Source organism: Pygocentrus nattereri, chromosome 10, assembly GCF_015220715.1.
Source record: "Pygocentrus nattereri isolate fPygNat1 chromosome 10, fPygNat1.pri, whole genome shotgun sequence".
Taxonomy (NCBI): Eukaryota; Metazoa; Chordata; class Actinopteri; order Characiformes; family Serrasalmidae; genus Pygocentrus; species Pygocentrus nattereri.
The window spans coordinates 19,778,400-19,802,502 of record NC_051220.1 but is presented as its reverse complement, the minus strand read 5'-3'; the positions used below and the strand labels follow the sequence as shown (position 1 = coordinate 19,802,502).

General features: G+C 41.8%; 1 protein-coding gene across 2 annotated transcripts; it reads right to left on the bottom strand.

The window, feature by feature from the left end:
- Positions 1-3,364: 3,364 nt before the first annotated feature.
- vsx2 (visual system homeobox 2) lies at positions 3,365-16,401 on the bottom strand. Of its 2 annotated transcripts, none has more exons than XM_017713407.2 (5): positions 15,851-16,401; positions 13,530-13,614; positions 11,892-12,015; positions 7,634-7,814; positions 3,365-5,226 (listed from the first exon to the last, which is right to left on the bottom strand). In XM_017713407.2, exons 1-5 carry the CDS (start codon positions 16,251-16,253, stop codon positions 4,874-4,876), a joined length of 1,146 nt encoding a protein of 381 aa, XP_017568896.1. In that variant the 5' UTR covers positions 16,254-16,401; the 3' UTR covers positions 3,365-4,873. The 2 variants fall into 2 exon arrangements, with proteins under 2 accessions (XP_017568896.1, XP_017568897.1); XM_017713408.2 differs by having other exon boundaries at positions 3,365-5,187.
- Positions 16,402-24,103: the final 7,702 nt, after the last annotated feature.

Below are 24,103 nucleotides of genomic sequence, written 5' to 3'. Positions count from 1 at the left end.
GAAGACTCATCTCTTTACAAAGCACTTAAATGAGCATTGAACTATAAGCTGCACTTATTTTATTTATTGTATTGTATCTTATTGTTATTGTATTGCATTGAATGGCACAGAGTTCTGCGTTCAACTCTGGTTCTTTTTCTCTCGGTGTCTGCAGTGACATTTTGTTTTTAGCAGTATCTGAGCCCAGGACTGTCTTTTTCTCTAAGCTATTGGTAACTAGCAAAGATACTTTCTCTAGATTGACAAAGCACTTCTTTTAAGTCGCTCTGGATAAGAGCGTCTGCTAAATGCTGTAAATGTAAATGTAAATGTAGATATATGCACAGTTTGGTGAAAAATAGACAATGTCTTTTTCAGAGATGTTCATGTTACACCAACATGACAAAAGCAAGCTACTTTCCACATGTGTTACAACAGCATGGCTGGGTAATTAGAGAGGTCAGGTGTCAGTTGTCTCACACTGAAATGTGTGGTGCATTATGAGGTACAAAAAAATGACAAAAATCCCTCATATGTTTGTGCAGCTGAAGACTTGTATAATGGAAGAATGGCAAAATTTCCACTTTCAAAACTGGACCAATTGGTGTTTTCATCTCTAAAGGATTATTAAGTGTCTTCGTTCCATCTTTTGGTGTGTGGTGCAGACATTAGCTTTTAATTTTAGTATATTTACAAAAAAAAGTTTGTACATTCTTTATAAAGCTGCTGTAAAGACAGTGGTTCTACATAGAGCCATGAACACACAAAGAACCATGTGCATGCTTAAAAGGTTCAATAGCAGAACCCTTTTTGGTGCTATATAGAACCATATACCTTCTCCATCAGTCTGAAAAAAGATTTCACCATTCAAAGAACCATTTAAGCATGCAAACTGAGGGTTTATGGTTCAATATAGAACCATTATCTTTACTAAATAACCAATGATGAACCGTCTTTAGTGTAAGGTAAGACCATTATTGCTGTCATCAGTATAAATAAATATACTATTTTCAATTGAATACAAGATAATTTACTAATGACTGTTTGTTTTTATTTGAATTTCACAGAACATTTTTTTAGCTGAGGTTTGTTTATTGTCCACATTGTTTGACATACAGTATGCATTCCAAGCAACTCAAGCATCAAAAAATCTGATCACTTCATCCCTCTGAGGCTCAAATGATAATGCAGATTTTGCACTTACATTGATTATCTGATCTCTGTCTCAGGCCTAATAATCTTTGCATCATAGATAGTTTTGCCATGGCTGATGTCTATGATGCCCAGCATTAGTGACTTGGCAGGATTAGCTCGAGTCACTTTAATGCTGAACTCCTTGTAGAATGACTGCCTAAAAACCTGAGATCCCAAACAGAAGAACTGCAAATCCTCACAAACAGCTCAACTAAGCTCTCTCATAGAGCTATACACAGCACAGCAGATGCCATAGACATCACAGCAGATGATTTGAGGAATAATGTGATTTTCACATTATTTGTAAGAGGGGCTGCGCAGTTTTATTGTGTCAGAAATGGGAAAAAATTTATTTACAAAACCCAACAAACATATTTGTGACCATTATTGTTCTAAATAGGGATCTGTTGGGAAATGGGATAGAGATATAACATATTTTGTTACTTTATAAGCCAGGCTTAATCACTCCAGATGTCAACAAATTAATTACACTGACACTAAGTAAATTAAATTAAATTAGGACTGAATTAACAGTGTGTATCAATAATCTGTTGACAGGCCTCGATAATAAGGGCAGGATAGGATCAGCAACACAGATGTGTGTGTGTGTGTGTGTGTGTGTGTGTGTGTGTGTGTGTGTGTGTGTGTGTGTGTGTGTGTAGGTGTGTGTGTGTGTGTGTGTGTTGGGGGGAGAAATCCTTGCGGAATTCGTAACAGACAACTCTAATCAACATGTCCAAATTCTATTTATAATATCGCTGTATAACACCGTTGTCAGAACAAACCCTTGTACTTCCAAAATGATAACTTTACAGGAAAAACATACTTTACTTTTATTGTACATCAATGGAACCAGACTTTTTTCCCCAAGCCATTTGGGGCCATTTCACAGCTGAACTGTGTAAAATCTTTACAAGATAAATATTGTGAGGTGAGTAAGCGTGCTCACACTGTATTTGAATGCTGCTGCTACACCTAAACCAAAATGGTAGTATATTCATACATAACTCACTGTGCTAAATAGTAAAGTAAGCCAACACTGCTTGTGAAGACGTACATATACAGAAAAAAAATGGATGTGGGCTATGGAAATCCAAACATTAAGATACATAAGGAATCATTTTACAATCATATCTTATCTCAACTCCAAATCGAATCACAAGGTGCCTAGAGATTCCCTGCTGGATAGCTAGACAGGAGGAATCCAAGGAACCACCAAAAAAACATGTAAATGTGCTAGAATAAGCACTCATACTTAACGGAATTTTGAGAAGAGAAACGGCTAGGATGAGCTACTGGCGACGCATGAAGAGTAAAAGCATATAAATGCATCGCCATAAGAGGGGAAGCGGGCATGAGCGGTGGCGTCTGTAATTTAGGCTGAGAGCACCTTATCTGGGGCTGCTTTCATACTCTCTCCCATATGTCTGTCATGCACTGGCCCTGCTGTTTAATCTGGCCAGATTGAGGCCTCTCAACTGTGGCGGATTACAGGAGCTGTCACAGAGCTTTGCTCTGTCGCTGAGCCTACATACAGAGCAAGGGTGCACTTCAGGCCTGATGGAGCCACTGAAAATGACACGACTAGAACACAACTACTTTAAAGCAGAGTTTTGTTATGCCGTTACACCTTATGTTCTATGCTAGCTATACAGCTGAATAATACTGAGATTCATATATGCCAGAGATTTAAAAGCTCATTTGAGATGTTTTCTGGACTGTTCAGGATGTTAAATGTGGTGTTTTCCACTTCTTTTGCCATTTTCCTTGGTTTACTCTGATGTAACAGATAGCAAACAGCTTTGGGCCAGCTCTGTTGTTCCTGTGATATTGTTTGGCAGATCTTACACATACGGGCCAGAATAGGGCCAGATGTTGGACAGCTTCAAATGGTTCTGTTTTGTATATATACTTGTGGGCTAATTATAGCCTGAATGCTATGGACCAACAATGTAGTTGGGCCAGATTGGGCCACATCCCTTAATTACTCACTTTACAGTGTGTGGGCCAGATCTTAGGACCCAACCATGTACTGGACCAGAATAAACCAAAGAGACACACAAGTGGGCCAGACAAATTTCGCTACCTGGGAAGTTTTCTCATTGTAATACATAATGTTAGAAAGACATGATAAATCAGATGTACACACAGTTTAGGTCTTCAAAACTCCAAGCAAGATTGAACGCATAGCTCAGTATTTCAGACTTTTTTTAATAATCTGAACAACATGTTACATTTAACGCACCAAAAAACCCACATAAGACTACAGTACATTAAAGTATAGTTCAAACAATACTGTAGCAAGCTATCTTTATTTACAATATATACAGCATTACATTCTAATACAACCAACGACTGACTGCTTCTAAAAGGATATTGTACAAACTGCACCAAACACCTTATCCTTTTAGACTATTTTAAGTGGGAATTCCACAGATGTTTCCAAATTTCTTTTAGATATTAACAGAGTTATTCAGAGTGGTTTGAAGTGAAGTGCTCTGTTCTTGAGAAACTTACAGTCAGAAATGTTCAGTGGTGGTGATAGGAGCCAGACATCCACAGTGCTGAATGGCCCAATAAGACATCGTCATTATTTACGATAATTTTAATATAAGGTTTTGGCCTAAGACATGTTGTAGTATTTGACACTTTGCCATTGAAAGTTGCCACGGGGAGGAGCTTTTGGAAGTGCTATGCTCTTGGGTCCCGTTAATGTTGCTGTGGACATTTTTTACTGTTCTGAGCTGGCTTTAGGGTAGCTGGTGCCAATGTTGGTGCCTATAATAAAGAGAAAATGACCTGCCCACTATCCCAGCTGCTTGAATAGTTCTGAGCTGCGGTTCCCCTTCGCTGCTTGTCCAATAAAAGAGCATTTGCCTGCATGCACAATGTTTCCCTCTAGTTGTTCAACTAGACATGACAATGTTTTTTAATTTAATTTATTATGGAGGTACAAGAAGGGCATTGTAAGGCAAAATAGTTCCCAAAGAAAACATTTTTTCAGACTTACCACTATTTTACTATTAGCAACATTTTGGATAGTAAACAAAATGTCTATATTTGTGTTGTAAACATTACAATAGAAAACCCTGATTTGTGTCAACACCACTGTCAAGAATTGGTACGTTTCTCTACGATTAACCACCCCACGTCAAACCACTCTGGATGGCTTTATTTATATTTCAATGACCAAATCACAAAGACATTTTGAAAAATTGATGGAATTCCTCTTTAAAAAGGTCCTTTTAAAGTTTCAACGAAGAATGTTCTGTTTGTTCTAAGAGTGGAGGATATGTCCTAAATGTCATTATTCTATGGTCTAAGTCCTTGGGAAACCACTGTTAATACCACCAAAATTGCCTTGATGTTGGTTCATTTAGTTCCCGTATTATACAATACTCTATAACACTTAGTGGCAAGTATATCATTAATAAAAATAAACAGTAGGGTAGCATGCTTTGTCCCCAGCACTTTAGGGATATATGCCACTGTCAATCAGTCAAAATAGCTGCAATTTCATTAATACCTCTGAACTAAGTGAGGACAGAAGAATATTACTGGCGAGGTATACTATGAGGACCCAAACTCCTGCTTGTCAACAGGGTATGTGAAAATACAGAAGAGAAAGTGACCTGGGTTTGTTCAAAGGGAAGGTACAGTGGGACACTATGAGGCTTGAATAAGGGTTTTAAGTGCATATCTAAGAGCTCTTTTCCTCTTCTCGGGAGTCTGACCGTTCGCTGCACTTCTCCTCTCTCTCTGTCGCCGTGGATTCCGTTTTGCGTTCGAGTCTCTCACAGGATGCTGTGCCCAGCACTTTGGCACTGTGCTCCTGCGCTTTGGCCCTGAGAGCAGCGATGCTGTTCTCTCTAAGTTCTTCTTTGGACATGGGCGACTCGCTCCTCCTGTCCTCCGCCTCACCCTCGTCTGCCTTGGGATTGGCTGGCTGCTGAGAGACCTCCGGCTTCCCACTCATTGCCCCCGATGCCGCCTCCAGTGACTTTTTGTGCATCCCTGCAAAGAGCGTTGGGGGATTCGGATTTAGAGAGGCGCCTGGAGATCGGAGACAAAATGGCAAGAGACCATGGACCACAGAATGGGGAGGAGAACCACCCAGGCCATGGCCTGACCTCTTTTTTAAATCTGAGTGGCCTGTATTTGGGTCTGCACTCTAATTCTTTCCTCTGATAACTATATAATTTTCATATAGTTTCATAGTAGCTAATAGATCATTTATAGTAGTTACTGAATAATAAGTATTAGCACAAGGTGAAAATGGGCCAAAGAACCCTCACTACATAAAAAACATTGGCTTGGTTTAATTTGGCTGATGAGTTTAACCAACCAGGCTATTCTCTGCAAGCAGTGACAAACTGTGAGAAGATTCTGGGTGCAGTTTAAATGTGCTGTGTCATCTTGATAGCAATGCAGGATATACTGGTTGAATTTCTATAGTGACATTCTTATTAAAACAAATCAAAGAGGCTACTGTGAAAATCAAGACCCATCGCCCACAGACCTTGCTGAACCTGGTGGGCCCCACCAATCAAAACCATGCTCCACAGTCAATGCAAGAGATTTTTAGCTATGACACTGATTTCCTGCACTTTGCTGATATTAACACTGTGAAACTGTCTCAAAATAACATGGTGATGGTTTATGAATCTTAGAGATGCACGATAATATCAATATCATGATTGGAAGATATTTGCTTTCAGACTTGACTGATACTTAACTTATATGTGATGATGTATTTTTTAGGCTCCAAAAGAGCAAAATGTTCAGGCAATGCTGGGTTGCTGCTCTAAAATATCTGCATTTTCTTCATTATTTTGTAACATCCCAAACTCCTATATCGATGCATCCCTTATAAATACAGGGAGTGCATAGGGGGCAAGCACAACTGGGCCCATGGAGCCAAAGGGCTGCAATGACTGTGCTTCCTAAAATCTTCTTTAGGCCTCTCATAAAATGTGGCACAACTGTGGCACAACACCCCGATCCAGTTTCTGAACAACATCTCTCACCAGTTCCATCAACACTACACAGACAGCCATGACGTCTCTTTTTCTACCCATTATTTGTAATGCAGCTCATCCATGGCAACCATTGTCAACCAGATCCTTAACCTCCAAGAAGATATATTCATTATTTATAAAGGAAAGTTTTTAAATATATAGTCTAATGACTATCTTCATGTGAGATGCTAGTTTGTAGATGGGAATTAACTTGACTCAGACACAACAGCAAGCAAATAAAAAAAACGTTTTTTTTTGCACAGGGGCCCACAAGACCCTAGTTACACCACTGGTTGAGATAATCTAGAATGTTCCTCCCCATTCACCCTGGCTCATCTGGTTCTTTTTCCATGTGCATTATAAAGGCAACTGTGACTGTTGGTGTTGTTGCAGAACATTTGGTCGATGTGCTTTAAACATTCTGGCAACTAAATCTTGTCATCTATAAAGAAATAAAGTACTGAATACTGCTATTTGCAGTATTTCTATAATGTTGGGGCACTAGAGCTAAGCTTAATATGGATTCTGTAAGCATGTGGTCATTTGTAGAGCTATAAGGCTGCAAGCTGTTTCTTAACTTCGTGTACTCATCAGCTCTGACAGGGCCATTAGACTGCAGGCAGAGAGGAAAAAAGTACTGATGATTTCATAATCCTAGTCCCACATCTACCCTTCACTTATATTCTTTGGCTTTCCTTCGGTATTAGTGAATATAAGAAACATATACACATGGTGTGAAAGCGTAAGCCAGTGTGGAACTGCCAACTTGAAGCCAGTGAATTGGTGTACTTAGGGGGAAAAAGATTACACAGCAAATATTACATTTAGCAAGAAGAGAAAAAATGAAATTAATGAGTTCATTAAACAAGCTTGGATTAAATGAACAGATCTGCACTGAGTTAAATCAAGAGTTTGTTGGTGTTCAGTTACTATAATGCTGGAGTGGGTTTTTTAGAACCAACATGGTTCAGGCAGATTAAGATTCAATTTGAATGCAGGCAGATACTGCACTCATGCACTACATCAATATAAAAGCTGATCCTCCTTGTGCATCGAGGCCCAAGGAAAATATGTATCTGTTCATTAATTTAATAACCCACAAACTGTATACAGTCTGTTATAGAGCAAGACAGCAGTAAAGTGTTGAGTTTCATTGAGCCTTTTATAAAAGTGAACAATATTTACATACATGACATTCTTTTTCCTCTCTACGCATCCATTACTACACATACAGCCAAACAGTCTGTGGCATACACACAGTCTACCATAGCAACAGATAAATGGTCTTGCAGTTCTTTCACTCTAGTAGTGAATCAAAAACAAAAAGGACTAATTATCACTTTTGTTTTCCATTCCAGGAGCAGAAATATCTAAATTTGAAAACAGCACAATTAGCCCTTCATAATTTGATTCATTTCTTTAAAAAGGTTCCTATTACGTACCTAGTAGCCAGGGGGCACAAGAGTCCATAATTCCATCCTTGGCAGACTTCAGGATAGACTCTGGAAGAGGAATGGAGTGGCGTACCATGGCCCCATACAGGCCGTATTCAGCCATCACACTGCTGCGCCCCCAGCACTTTTCCCTCTTTCTCCACTTGGCTCTGCGATTCTGGAACCAGACCTGTGGATGAGGCAGGACTGGAGGTTAACAAACCAGCCAATGAACACCAATTTAATCTCTAATGAAGAGTGAGCGGACAGGCAAATTAATTCATGAACAAAATAATGAATTTGCTTATTAATACATTACTCCTCATAAAGCTTTACAAACGTCTGTAAAACTGTTAATAGGATTTGTCAACAAAAAGTTAAAAAGAACCAGTCACTCCATTTCAACTGGGACTGCTGACTCTGACAAAACTCTGATTTTACTCCACTCGCAATCCAAGTGATCCCAAACACAGTCAGCGTTGCTGAGGTCTGAACTCTGGGGTGGTCAGTTCATTGTTCTGAGAACAACAGGAGCTTCTTTCATTTCATTCATTCCCTTTCTATTTTGTCTAATTCTTTTTCCCAGTAATGGCTTCTTGACAGCTACACATCCTTTCAGACTCACAGAGCTGAGCCGTCTTCTCACAGTGGAAGGATGGACAGAAACACCTGTGGATTTTTTCAGATCTGAAGCAAAAGTGGAGCCTGATTTTCTCCTCTCTCTCAAAGATGAAAGTGTTCTAAAGTACTGTTAATGTGTTGGTGACCGTTGTGTTGGTCTCGGGGTCTCACAGGGTCATTAACAGTCCTGCTTTCTTTGCACGTCTTAATACTTTACCAACTCCTGATTTTGAAACTCCTATTTTTTTCCCTTATTTTCCTTTGACTTTCCTACTGCAAGTGAATTATGTTATAGCTAATCTCAGAAATATCTCCTGATAAAGTGAATAACTCTCACTTAACAGCTGTTTTAAGTGGAATTTAAAGAAATGAAGGTCTCTGACTTTACATAAACCCTATAAGTCTGCACAAGACCTAGATACGTTCTCAAATGACAACCCCAAAATCACAGGAAGGGAGAAGGGAACAGCCCCATCAATATACTTACAACTGGTTCTTCAGACAGATAGACAATGTGTTGTGCACGGTCATAGCACCAAAGGGTTCCATGTCAAGCTTGTAACAATAGCAGAGCCCTTTTTAGCGCTATATAGAACCATATACAACACCTTCTCTGTCAATCTGAAGAACCATTTCACCATGCAAAGAACCATTTATGCGTTCAAATGATTCTATATAGAACTTATGGTTCTGCGCAGAACCAGTCCCTTTATTAAAGAACCCTTGGAAAAAAACATCTTTTTTTTAAGTGTAGCTGCTTTAAGCTGATGTCTGAACGGGCTATGAGCTGCATCAGCACTATGCTACAGCTGCAGCCTGATTTTCCCAGCGCAGCTGTTTAACCAGCACTCACCTCCTCTAATCTCAGCCTAATGGGAGCACTAGGGAGGGGTGCGGAAGGGGGGGGGGTAACAAACACCAGCACCCGTACACCAGACACGAAATTATCCAAACCGTTTTCAAACACGTCTTACACTTTGACGATGGCCCTCATTTCATGCAAAGGCTTTTTTTCTGCGCGTCCAAGAGAAATTGGTTTTATCGGTGGAGAGAGAGAGAGAGAGAGAGAGAGAGAGAGAGAGAGAGAGAGAGATGAGGAGAAGGCGACCCCCAGGGGGCACGACGAGGGCTGATTGAAAAATAAGTTAATTTCAGGCCCAATCGATGGAGGACAGGCGGGCAAATATCACGGGAAATTAAAGGAGCAGGGCCCGGGGGAGAGGCGCCATTGACCCGCGCTAATCCAGCCCGCGCAGCGCCGCACGGCGAGACTCCTCCAGCAGGCCGCTCTCATTTAACTAATTACAGCAGAGCAGAAAATGAGATGTTCATCTTCCTTACGAGCGGAACGGCCTTATTTATTTATTTATTTATTTATTTATTTATTTCTCTCTGCCCTCATTATTTATTCATGGAGAGGAGCCGTAATGAGGGGGAAATGAAAGGCTCTCCTGCAGACGGATGGCTCGGGTCACTCTCCAATCTCCCTCCATCCTCTCAGCCTGATTAGGTCGTTAACGCCTCTCGGTCGCTCGCGAGCTGCGAATTGTTTCACATTGGCGCGGGGAGGAAGATGAGGAATTATCTGCGCAAAAGGCGCGCGGGGAAGAGAGAGAGAGAGAGAGAGAGAGAGAGAGAGAGAGAGAGAGAGAGAGAGGGGATCGATACAGCCTCTCTAACAGCTCTGGCATTCAGCTGCATCACCACACTTCTCTCCTTTCTTAAACGCAGATCCAAAAGAAAAGCGAGAACTGAACCCCGGGCTTGTCTCCTGGCTGGTCTCCTGGCTGAAACACTGTGAAAGGTCAGGAAAGTACTGAGCAGGTACCGATTTCGTTCATCAAAAGTTCAAATAATATAAACGCGCCCTCAAAGGTACAGCAGCGGCTTCAAGGTCCAACTGTGGAACTTTAATCCATTTTTCCATCAAATTTAGCAGTAAAATATCTTGAACCGTAAGTCAGGGTTTGCGGAGTCGATCCCTGTTGCACCGAAGACCCTTGATGATACCACCCTAGTCACAGTTTAATACCTTCAAAGAGTTGAATTACTACATGAATTGCTTTAAGGCGATCAGACCTAAGATCACCACATTCAATGCCAAGCGCCGGCTGGAGGGGTGCAAAGCCCCCCAACGAATGGCTGGAAAGCAAAGGAACTGTGCACCGTGATGGAGCTCCATACAATAACTTTGGAATGAGTTGGACTGACAGATCTGATCACCCAGCATCCGTATCTGACCTGTGGCGGAATACAATCAAAACCACACAGCAGTCCTCACTTATTTCAGAATAAGCATTGAGAGTGTCTATAAACAGAGGATTAGAATCGCACCGGGGCCTGAAGTCTCCCCTGGGCTCTCACACTGACACTGTGCTTACTTTCACACTTTATCAGTTTCCTCCCAACAACACAGTCCTGACCTCCACCTCCCTCTCCGTCTACATAAAGCACCTCATCCACGGTGACCGACCCTTCACCTGCGCATGATTCATAAACAATCTTAAACAGGTGATCCAGTGTGTTTAGAGTGACGTTGGGTGAGGCTGGCGCGCCTCGAGAATATCAGCTTCCTCGGGGCGAAGCAGCAGCGAGTAATCGAGCGAATGTCGCGGTCGTTGTAATCTTCGTATGAGGGAAGTTGGCGGGCGTTAGTTTTGTACTGGCGCCCATGAGACGATGTTCTACAGGCTCCACGAGGCTGAAGTTAACATCCTATTCGTCAGCTTCTCGTATTCGAACGCACACGTTCCACCTTAAATGGTGCGGCAGTTATTTTAACGCCTCAGGCTCCAGACTGTGAGAGCTGCACAATTTAAGGTGGAACGGCAAAATTCGAATAAGGCTTGTGGACGCGCGGTGTAGAGCAGCTTACAGGACAGTGAGGTTACAGGAGGTTTACACACCGCCGCGTTTACTGAAGACACGTCTACTCAGCGGAGGACGGCAGCTCACACAGCCGAGCAGGGCCACAGAAATCAGCCAGCGGAAATAAAACACGGTACAGTCAAATAAAACGAGTCGCAGAGTTAAAGGCAGAGGCGCTGCTGAAATCAAACATGTTCTCCCCAGTCAGAAGAGCTGCTCTGCTCCTCCAGATCTGCTCGGCCGTGACGGCTGAGTCAAAGAGAGAAAACAAACGCGGCTATTTTCGTTCAGGATTTAAACACAGCCTGCAGATTCAGCTCTGAGAGCGACTGCGGCGCTCAAACAACAGAAAACAAACACAACGACAAACACCGAGTTCTGCTACTGAGACACGAAGATTTTCGTCGGAAAAGAATGCATCTGTTTTTGGGCACTTTTAAAGCGCCCTTTTCAACCCTTTATCCTCCATTTCTCAATGTTACTTTTCCTTTGGTCCATCTGTGAGAATCAGTCTGAATCTTTTTAATCCACCAAATCACACAGATACACAATTCTGTTTTTTTTTGTCAGGGTTCTGATTTTTAACAAAATAGCCTACCTTTTTATGGAGAATGAAATCTGATATCATGAATAATACAGATATACAGAACTACACTAACTTTCTCTTTAGATCAGTCACAACACTGTGTGTGTATTTTCGTCATCATAATAAATTAACGGGCTGATCTAACGGAGCTGTAGTGTGTGTGTGTGTGTGTGTGTGTGTGTGTGTGTGTACCTGGATTCTGTCCTCGGGCAGCTCCGTCTTCATGGCCAGCATCTCTCTGGCGTAAACATCAGGATAGTGAGCTTCATTGAAGGCCTTCTCCAGCTCCTCCAGCTGATAGGAGGTGAATATCGTCCTGTAAAACAGAGGAACTCCACTGAAACCCCCGAGCCGCTCATTTCCTCCGAACACTGTTTTATATCTCGCACAGTCAGTGTCCACAGACAAACAAGCATCTCCAAAACAGTGAGTTCGCAGGAGACTCAGAAAGGCTCTCTTCTTTTAATGGAAGGTCATGTAGAGAGATCGTATTCCCGTCGTGACACGTTCACACGGGGTAAAGAGCAGCTGCTGAAATCAAATGATCTGTAAAATAACATTAACAAAAATAGAGATCCTGCTTTTTTGGGCAGTGACGATGTGATCTCACTCATTTAGATCCGTGGTTAAATTAAAAATGTTCGTTTGTAACCGAGCAGGAATGAAAGCTTCATCACATTACAGTTCAAGAAAAATCGATGAAAGAGGGAGTAAAAATGATTTGGTTGAATTTGTTACTTATTAAACAGGCGGTTTACACAAATATATATTAAAGTCTGAGCTTATGTGGTGAGACGGGTCAGTACACCGTGTGGATGTTAAAGTAGGAGTGAAATATGAACAGACGCTGGTCGTGTTTGGTGACGAATTTGAGTTTAAAAGCTCTTTCCCAGCGCTGTTACTATCACACAGAGACCCATAGAGAGAGAGAGAGTGACTCACTGTACAGTCCTCATGGTCAGTGCACTCCTGTAGGGTCCATTTAGACCCAGCTGGACTTAAATCAGCACAATGGATATTTAAACAACACTGCAGGTACTAAATCATGATTTCAGTTAATACACAGTTATTAATCTTGGAGATTTTAGTGACTCCAGCTGGAGCTCGAGAATCGATTCAAGCTCATTCTCTCTCTTTCTCTCTGTTGATAACGTAATAACAACAATAATAATAATAACAATAATAATAACAACAACAACAACAATAATAATAATAATAATAATAATAATAATAATGACTTAACAACAGAGTGAAGAGGCTCAGAGACTCAGCGATAAATGTCAACAAGTGTGAAATCTGCTGACCATCAATTCACCAAATCTAAATGAATACAAATAACATTGACTGCTTCCACATATTACTATAATTATAATAATAATAATATATAATATATGATATTATTATTATTGTTATTATTATTATGCTGTTGCTGTTTTGTTGTTGTTTTGTCGTTGTCGTTATTATTATGTTGTTGTTGTTTATCTAGTTTTAGGTCTACAGCCTAGCTTAATTTAAAAGTGTGTATAAAGTCTTAATAGGGTTTAAAGAAGTTTTACTGATTTTACAGGTTTATTCGTCCAACTCCCGTTTTCATTCAGTGATTATTTTATGTGTTGACACGATCTTATTGGACCACATAACCCATAAAGGTAGTCCTGAGAGCCTGAAGTCCTGTGAGGGGTGCCTGTGTTGTGCTGGATCTCTCTCTCTCTCTCTCTCTCTCTCTCTCTCTCTCTCTCTCTCTCTCTCTCTCTCTCTCTCTCTCTCTCTCTCTCTCTCTCTCTCTCTCTCTGGGCTGCAATGATGGTGTGTGAAGGTGTGAAGAGTCACCTGTGTCGTCTCTTCTTGCGCTTCTTGCTCTGGCTCAGTGATGATTTGGAGATTTTTCTCTCACTGGAGGAGACCTCCTCTGAGTCTGCGAACAGAAGAAGAGCAGCACGATGATCATGAAGACAGGACGGAGAGGGAGAGAGGGAGAGAGAGCAGCTTTTCTGCCTTATTAATCCCGTCAACATCCATCAGCTCAAAAAGCAGCGCTCAGCTCAGCATCAACTACACATACAGCACTGAGACACATTATTACTATTTACTGTCTATTTACTTTAAAACAGGATCATAATAAACTATAACTTCGTATTAAACTCCTGTTAGAGCTGATCCTACACGTGGTAATGATAATATGTGAGCGTAATAGTTAAAATCATACTAAAGAAATAATATTAGACTAACAATAATCACCTTTATAAAGCAAGATAACGAATAGTAGTAATAATAATAATAATAATAATAATAATAATAATAATACTAAGAAGAAGAAGAACTAAGATTATATTATTTGATATTTTTAGACATTTTGGTGATCTGCATATTCGTCTTCTTCTTCTTCTTCTTCTTCTTCTTCTTCTTATTATTATTATTATTATTATTATTATTATTAAAAATCATCATAATCATAGTACCTAAAATATTGAGGCTCCTTCTCTTACAACTACTATGAAAATAATTACATTATTGTAATTACTATTATTCTAAATAGATCATATATAATAGTAAGGTACCCACCACCAGTACTAATAATCAAAATAATAATAAAAATAAAAAAATAATAAAATTATTGTTATGATTATTATTATTTTGCAGTATATTATTATTATTATTATTATACACGACAATAATAATAATAACAACAACAACAATAATAATAATAATAATAATAATACTTATTATTATTATTATTAGTTGTAGTAGTATTAGTATTAACCAACTCTGTTGTCTTGTATAAATCCTGTATTAGTGGCCTGTGTGTGTGTGTGAAGTAATCAGTGGCGTGTGACGTGTTCTGTGCTGTGTGTGAGGTGTTCAGTAGAGTGTGTGAGGTGTTCAGTGGTATGTGGGTGTGTGTGAGGTGTTCAGAAGTGTGTGTGAGGTGTTCAGTAAAGTGTGTGAGGTGTGCAGTGGTATGTGGGTGTGTGTGAGGTGTTCAGTAGTGTGTGTGAGGTTTTCAGTAAAGTGTTTGAGGTGTTCAGCTGTATGTGGGTGTGTGTGAGGTGTTCAGTGGTGCGTGTGAGGTGTGCAGTGGTATGTGGGTGTGTGTGAGGTGTTCAGTAGTGTGTGTGGTGTTCAGTAAAGTGTGTGAGGTGTGCAGTGGTATGTGGGTGTGTGTGAGGTGTTCAGTAGTGTGTGTGAGGTGTTCAGTGGTGCGTGTGAGGTGTGCAGTGGTATGTGGGTGTGTGTGAGGTGTTTAGTAGTGTGTGTGGTGTTCAGTAAAGTGTGTGAGGTGTGCAGTGGTATGTGGGTGTGTGTGAGATGTTTAGTAGTGTGTGTGAGGTGTTCAGTAAAGTGTGTGAGGTGTGCAGTGGTATGTGGGTGTGTGTGAGGTGTTCAGTAGTGTGTGTGAGGTGTTCAGTGGTGCGTGTGAGGTGTGCAGTGGTATGTGGGTGTGTGTGAGGTGTTTAGTAGTGTGTGTGGTGTTCAGTAAAGTGTGTGAGGTGTGCAGTGGTATGTGGGTGTGTGTGAGATGTTTAGTAGTGTGTGTGGTGTTCAGTAAAGTGTGTGAGGTGTGCAGTGGTATGTGGGTGTGTGTGTGAGATGTTCAGTAGTGTGTGTGGTGTTCAGTAAAGTGTGTGAGGTGTGCAGTGGTATGTGGGAGTGTGTGAGATGTTTAGTAGTGTGTGTGGTGTTCAGTAAAGTGTGTGAGGTGTGCAGTGGTATGTGGGAGTGTGTGAGATGTTTAGTAGTGTGTGTGGTGTTCAGTAAAGTGTGTGAGGTGTGCAGTGGTATGTGGGTATGTGTGAGGTGTGCAGTGGTATGTGGGTGTGTGTGAGGTGTTTAGTAGTGTGTGTGGTGTTCAGTAAAGTGCGTGAGGTGTGCAGTGGTATGTGGGTGTGTTTGAGGTGTGCAGTGGTATGTGGGTGTGTGTGAGGTGTTTAGTAGTGTGTGTGGTGTTCAGTAAAGTGCGTGAGGTGTGCAGTGGTATGTGGGTGTGTGTGAGGTGTTCAGTAGTGTGTGTGAGGTGTTAAGTGATGTGTAGTAGGTGCTAAGTAGTGTGTGTGTGTTAAGTGGTGTGTGTGAGGTGTTCAGAGAGAGAGAGAGAGAGAGAGAGAGAGAGAGAGAGAGAGAGAGAGAGAGAGAGAGAGGTGTTCGGTGTGTACCTGAGCTGGCGGACTGGCTGGTGTCCAGCTGCGCCACTGTCTTGCTGAGGGGCTGCAGGTGGACGCTCTGTGCGTCTGACAGCACCTCCAGGAAGGCAGGCTGGCTGTAGAAGGACGGAATACCTCCAGGACCGAGTAATCCCACCCCGATCCCAACTCCGACCCCCATACCGGCCACTGCAGCTGCGTGACCCTGCATGGACCTGGCGGTCAGCAGGTGCGCGGCGGGGCTGGTGTCCAGCGCGGCGCGCGGAGCGCAGCATGGTTCTTTATTGAGGCCCAGGATCTCCTGGATGCCGAAGCCCGTGCAGCGCGGCTGCGTGTGCGCGCTCAGGCTCTTGGCGCTGGCGCCGTTCGTTTTAGCGCCGCTCTCCGCGAGCACGGCCCCTTCCTTCCCCGTCATACCGCAGTGAGAATACACACACACACACACACACACACACACTCCGGCTCCGCTCCCCCGTGAGCACAGCAGAGCCCAACACAGCACAGCGGAGCAGAGCCGAGCAGAGCTCTAATTCCCCTTTTATCCCAAACTCAGCAGCCAATCAGCGGAGAGCAAACCCGCTCAGCTTACACTCCATTTCATCAGGTTCAGCAGAACACACACACACACACACACCACACACTGCCGACACACACATCATAAAACACAACGCTCAGGAAAAATACAACACTGCACAGCTTTCACACAATTACAAAATAAAAGCACTGATTATTTAAATTATTATGCTACTAAAGAACAGAACTTTATTAGCTCGTTTCACAGAACAATCATATAATGTAAATACATTATTAATATATATTATTATTAACATTATATATATATATATAATGTAAAATAAAAAATAGAAATATACAAAAATACAAATAAATGCCACCATTACTACGAATAGCTTAGTAATGTAAACAGTACAGCAGTGTTATATGATAAATAACAAAACAACACAAATAATAATAATAATAATTTTCTTAATATATTATAATAATATATTTTAATATTATTTTAATAATACATTATCACAATGAGTTATCTATTGTTATTATTACTTATTACTAATTATTATTATTTATTAGTATTGGTGTTACTTGTAATAATAATTTGAATAAATTCTCGTTTAGACTGTTTAGACTGTATTTGCTGTTTAAATAAAAACAATTAAAAACAATTACCAACAACAACAGCATTATTATTATTTTTATAATAATAATAATAATAATAATAATAATAATAATAATAATAATAATAATAATAATGAGGATGTGTCTAAAATGGTCACATCTGGACATAAAATAAATTCAAATGTTTCAAATAAATGACGTCACTGTTTATTTCTATTTTCATCAGCGATATTCGGCTGTGGTGAAACGGCGAGTCAGCGGAGGCTGGCGCTCGTCTCTGAGAGCTGAGGACCCTCACTGGACTCGACAGCTGGAGTCTCAGAGTCAGCGCCAGCGCTCACAGCCTGTCTTCATCCGCGCACACGGGATTAGGTTCGCCCTGAGAATCTCACGCAGAGGAAGCTGAACTGGTGAGCGGGATGAAAACACCCCGAAACACCCCACCCAGCTCGAGTCGGAGAGGTGCAGGACCCCCGATCACAGACAACCACCCAGACACGGTTTAGATAAAAATGCACGTGAGCCGCGACACCGTCACTTAGAGCCACTTATCGAGAATTTCTCAGCGCAGAGCACATTAAAACGGAGACCCTCGCCGGCTGGGCTGGAGATCAGGGTCTGTTTTGGACTATATTAGCTTTATTCGTTAAGTGTTCACGTGTTGCATTAAGAGCGAGCACGGCTGGATTAATCTGAGCGGAAGCGGAGCAGCTCCGACTCCTGATCATCAGTCTCACTTGCGATTGTTAAAGCTATTAGTGCCGATAAAAAGCTTTAACCGCTCGGGATTAAACGCTGCCCCCGCCTAGAGCAGTGACAGGCAGAGCTAAAAAAATCAACAGGGACAGCACAGCTCTGATTTCGGCTCCGGGCTGATCTGAAACGTTGCCCCTCCGTCACCTTGTTTTGATACAGATGCCGTAATCACATCATCAATTGGCTGGGATTTGGTTGTGCTCTGGATAAAGCGCTCTTTCTGAGACAAATCAGCTTAATTTGTCATAATTTACAGCCAGACGTGGCTGGATCGGGATATCAAACTGACATTGAATGAATCCCATCAGAGAGGCACGAGGAGAAGCCCTGCTTTTATCCAACAGGCTGTTTAAGAAGACATGGTCAGCACACTTAAAAAAGGTTCTTCAAGGGTTCTTTAATAAAAACATTGCTTGTATATAGAACCAAGAACACTCAAAGAATTATTTGCATTGCACCAAAAAGGTTCTACTATTGTTATATTATCAAGTTGATCACAACAGAAGGACCCTTTTGAGTTCTATATAGAACTATTTTCACAAAGATTCTACGTAGAACCCTATACAACATGCATCAATCTAATGAACCATTTCACCAGGCAAAGAACCATTTAAGCACGAAAGGGTTCTATATAGAACTTTATATATCTATATAGGTACAGAATACAAAGAACCCTTGAAGAGCCAACTTTTTAGGTGTGCAGTGTTAAACAAAACACAGGTGATGAGAATAACATTAAGGCGTGAATGGTTAACTGTGGGCTAAAACAGACAAAAGAGTTCCCACACATTTCATATGACAACGGCTGAGATACAGTAGAGAATCCGATAGGACTAATTTAGATAATGCACACCTTAACTGGGCATTTGGTATAAGATATTTTGCTATATAAAGGCATTTAGAGGAGCTTTGGTCACAGAGAGGTCACTGCGTAAGTCGCAGACCTTCACACTTGTTTGAGTCAAAATATATCCTAATTATATTTCATTTTTTTAATACACGTCCTAATCAGCTATTACTAAATTACGGTGGGATTTGATTCGTTTGGAGATAATTTGTGGCACAATTTGGACATCTGGACAGATAATTACTAGGAGATAATTTATGGAAATGAGCAGTGAGCCGTTGATGGAGAGTCGGAGAGAACACTGATCTTATCAAAGTGCCATGTGCTGCTGAATAAATAAACGTTCACATGACAGCAGCGGAACGAGGGACAAAGCGGAGCGAGCTGGAGGAGGGCGTTTTTAATCTCCACCCGTTTTCAAGAAGCCCCGCCTCCAAGTCCAGGACTGGGTATCAGAATAACTCCAAACCCCGCCTGACGCGATATAGGTGACACTCACTCTGTCAGAATGCTGCTACCTGATTGGCCCGTCCCCTTGAACTCAACATTCCCAGCCAGTCCATTTCCTAGCATTTCTACGGCGGTAGCCAACCGCAGAGCAGTGGGCGGAGCTGGTCGGAATACAGGTGGGAAAACTCTCCATGACTCGTAAGTGAGTGAATCCTCAGGAGAGAGCGACTGATGCTTCTCTTGCTAATTGTAGCCAAAGCCACCTGCACAAAGCCCCACAACTCCACCAGCAGGGTCTTGCTGAGGGTTGTAATTTGGGTCTGGAGGTATCCATCCTCACGGAGCCCTGGTTATCAGTAATAAAAAAACATGCACTGTAATCCTGTTTGAACTGGGAGTTTAGCAGCTTAAAGGAGGAAAAAAGCCCAGAAAAGCCGTGAGTGATTTGTGACCGTATGGGACATTATTCAATTACCACGCCATGCTAACTCTTCACTGGCATAAGTCCACCGCAATTAGGAGAGATGGCCATCAGATCCCACAGGCCTGCGTTCAGAAATGTAATGTAACCTCACCAAACGACACATATAAATAAAAAAGAAACAGTAAACAGTGTTAATTCACCCACAATGATACAACACTGGTTTTAAGCTCCAAACGTGTAACTTATAGATTTTTCCCCATAGGAAAAGAGCATAATTGTATCTTTTCATAACCTTATATTTAAAAACGGAACAATGGAATAAAAAGCCTGGACACAAGACTGGGTGTGTGGCGTCAGTATAAAATAAACAAGAGAATTTTAAATGAGTTATGAATATGAATTATGTTCCCAAACTAAAGGTACTGAAGACCCCTAAGGGTCCACCCCTGCGACAGGTTAGTACGTCTGTTCTGAGTGTATATTTTCAAAATGAGAAAAGGGAAATGTTGTTAACGGCTAACTAAATGACAGAAGTACTTGTTGAATTAAATGATGGCCTTAGACCATTAGATCAGTAAATGTGCACGCTTTACCCTATACACCATACAAGTGGTACCAATGAACCCTCCTGTTATCTTTGAATTCACGGACTTCTTTCATCCTTGGGGTGAGTCTGACCTCAGCAGTTTAAACCTCCGGGAAACCTCAAAGGTGCCCCCCCCCCCATGTGGCGTGCACTATCAGTGGTTCCCGCACTACTAGGTTCACTATAGTTATTTTTTGAAGATTATGAATTTGCATGTTATAGTGATCTCAATTTAATCCAAAACAACCAAAACAACTGTGTGTAAAACGCTGATATGTCTGATGATTTACACAGTAAAACAGTCTGGGGTCAAACTGACCCCAAAGAACACTGGCGCGTAAAACTGAAAACACATCGTCACGCTAGATTTATGTTTACCCAGAAGTCTCCATGGATTAGGAAAAATCATTAAGTATGAAGCAAAGAAGTCAGTCATTTAATTAGAGACATTAAACACGGAATGGGGTCAAACTGATTCCAAAGATAACGCGAGAGTTCCAGTAACCGACCAGAAGAGGCGAGCAGAGTCCTGAACTCCCACTCCAGTAAAGGTGGTGTTGCATCGGTACGAACTGAGTAACGTACAGAACTTCAGCGGAACCTCTACGATGCACCTGCGGCGTTTATTAGATCAGGACCCTAAAGGTTGGGCCCACTACCTGCATAACTCAGCCGTTGAATGTGAAAGTAATTCAGAGCGTTTTGGTGTGAAATGGGTCCTGGCAGAAAAACGCACTGACCCAGATTTGTTCACAGTGGTGATTACAGAAACCAGAGGCCACACTTTCTGCAACACCAATCCGATTGATTTACTATTCAAAGTGAGCAGTGAAGCTACACGTCTTCTGAGTTTTAATGTTGGTAGCGGTTAAGTAGTGGTAGATCTGGCGGGAAAAAGCCATTTAGGGACTAGTTTCCCCTTTAAAGACAGACACATATCCAATATAAATGTATTTTAAATCATACGTTTTTGGCCAACAGCAAAACTGTGGTAAAACAACGCGTCAGTATCAGGCGGCGCATTCATTAAAATCCTGTTATGGCTTTCAGGAAGGACCACGAGGAAGCTTTCAGAGGACCAACTCTGCAGACGTCTGGTTCCCATCACCGCGAACAATTCTGAGTCGGTATGTTTCTCTAGATCGGAGCATTTCACACCAAACCACAATGAACGGTTTTGTTCACATCGCAACTATTAGATTTTATTAATCGTCAGACTTCCCCCTGAGGTTTATCAGCCTCTGTTCTGCTCGTTTTGACGCACCTTTGATCTAAAATAAGGTCAGCGGTGTGACCAAACACTAAACACCGGAGACGCTGTCACAAATTCAACAAAAAGGAATTAACTAAAAGATAAAAGTGTAACTCAAAGATCCCCTGACATGAGCTGAAACACTCAGGAAACTGCGCTCAAATCCTACTTTAGTTCAAGCGACTGAGTAAAGATACGTCATTACCACCTCTGACTACGTCATTGTTTAACACACTTCTGTTACCAGTTTTAAGTCAGTTCGTATCATATTGATTTCTGTTTTAACACGTTACCACCCCATACGAAAATCTGATACATGGCACTTTATAGTTAGATTTCAAACAAATCACGCATATGAACATATATGGACTTCCCTCATGTCCGGCTTTAATGAGCCACATGTGGCTCATTATATGTGACGTGTGCCAACTTACTTGAAATTGGTCATTTTGGGACTTATATTTCACCCAGTGATCAACACATACACCCCTGCATGTGTAGTCTAACAATATATGATAGGAAACATGATTCATATATGCATGGCATATACTACTCTGATGTGCTAGCTTCATATGAATACAAGGTTTTATGCATCTTTGTTTATCCACATCCTAATGAAGTTAAATGAGTATAATGGCGACATTACTAAACACATGCACACTGCAAGTTGAGCAAGAAAATCATTAAAACACGAAATGAACCAGAGCTTTGCTCCCTGACATTTAAAAAGTTTAATATTTAAAAGAGCCCAGTAACAATTAAAGCTCCACTGGCTGTGGTATTCAACCGTGTAACAGACAGGTGAATAAATGTCCAGGATTTGTGTTCACAACACATCTTAAAATACATGTCTGCCCCTTTACGATGTGCGTAGATGCCCATATATCTGAACACGCCGGCTCACCGAGCTGGAGACAGCAGGTGTAATGATCTAACGCCTGTTTTCACAGTGTCCACGGAGGCTGATGCTAAGCTAACAGCAACACCCTGAGGAAACTCTGGAGCTGTTCGGCCCGGAGTCGCTTCGTCTCCAACCACAGCCCAGTACCGTTCATACAGTAATTTCAACCAAAGAACGCAGCGTTATACATACAAATATGAACACACGGGATCTTAATCTTCCCCAGTACAGACATCGTCATACACACTACAGTGAAATAACCGCCACAAACATGAACGGCGAGGCGCCATTTTCTCGAAGCGTCCACGCCAGCGCAGCGCTAACGTTACTGAACGAAAACAACTCTCCTCTCAGAAAGCTCGTCCTTCTGGCTCGTAGATTTCCTATCAAGCACTTTAACTTTCGCGCCGCTGATGAAGGGGGAGCAAAATATTACTCCTGCAATTACACGGGCACCAGTTGAAACTAATTAGAAGCCATTAAGTGGAAATTTCATTACGGTTAATGAAGAAATCAATGTTATCATGATATGCTAATGACGCCTCAGCCAGTCGAGATAAACCCATCTATTCACTCAACCCTGGAGCAGCCTGGCAATTACACACGGCTTGCTGCCCTCTCTCACCTAACCACTTCTGTCCTAATCTGTGCAGCTCTTTGTTGTTTATTGTATGCGGGGGAAAAACACCCCGCTCTCCCTCCACAGCTTTTAATAAACCATCTACATGCGAAAATGCCTGCCTCCTGATTTACATGCGCATGAGGACAGACTAATAAGGCTGTGAGGAGGATTTAGTTCAGTCATTCGTGTAGATGGGTGGGGGCTATCAAAGACTGGGAGATCTGATGGTCTGCAGATTAAAAGGCAAACCAGCTGTTGCAAAATTTGTTATTTTTTTTCCTGAATATTCTCCTTTGCTTGAGAGAGAACTCGGGGTGCTGCAGCAGAACCCTTTAGGTGGGCTGCCATCTCTGATGGTAGTTTTTAGGCCTTTTTAGGAAACAGTGAAACTGAAATCATTCCAAATAGATCCTCCATTACATAACTGCAGCGGCCTTTACCACAGAGACAGATTAAACTACTAAAACAGGCCAAAATGGCCTGGATGCAGACTAACTGTTCCAAAAAAGGCCCAGCAATAACAGGATAACGCAACGCATACCAATCAAGGTCTGACTTATTTGGAGGCGCTTGATAGCTATTTTTCTTTCTGAGCAGGGGGAGAACTTTCACTGCCGAGGAAGGTCACTACAAGGTAATGAGCTTGAGATGGGCTGTGGTAGGGACACTGCGCTGCATTAGCCCATCCCCTACGCAGATTGCCAGAGCTTGATCTTCTCATGTCTGGCAATCTAAATGAAAGATCACTGGGGCCTCCTAAGCCATTTATCTGCATTTGCCATGTAGGCCTATTAGAAGTGATGAATAGTTTTTAATGTTGTATTTAGTACTTTCACACTCTGACCACACACCAAGACACAGTACGCTGTAGATGAAAAACAAGGCTGTGGATACATTCAACTTCATCATTCTTTATTTGAGAAGATATTTCTCAAAAGGAGCCATTACCATATATATAACTGGCATTAAGGGTAGCTTAAAATTGCTTGGAGGGGGAGAGGTCCTTGCCCAAAACCTGGCTTGCAGCACTGGAGTAGTGCTGAAACAAGCCTTGCCCAAAAACAGTAAACATCTTGTGCTGAGTCGGTGGAAAAAAAATTCAAGCGAAGCGCCCCCCCCTCCTCCCCCCTCCTCCCCCCTTGTGTGCTGCCAAGGGTGTGATGGCCCCCTGAAGCAGAGTGAGTTTGCTAGCTCCAGTTTTCTCATGGTGCTCCCACAATGGCGTGTTTGGAAGCTGCCTGCCGGCATTGCTTAATTAGGCGAGGAGTTGATTAATTTGCACTAATTGACAGC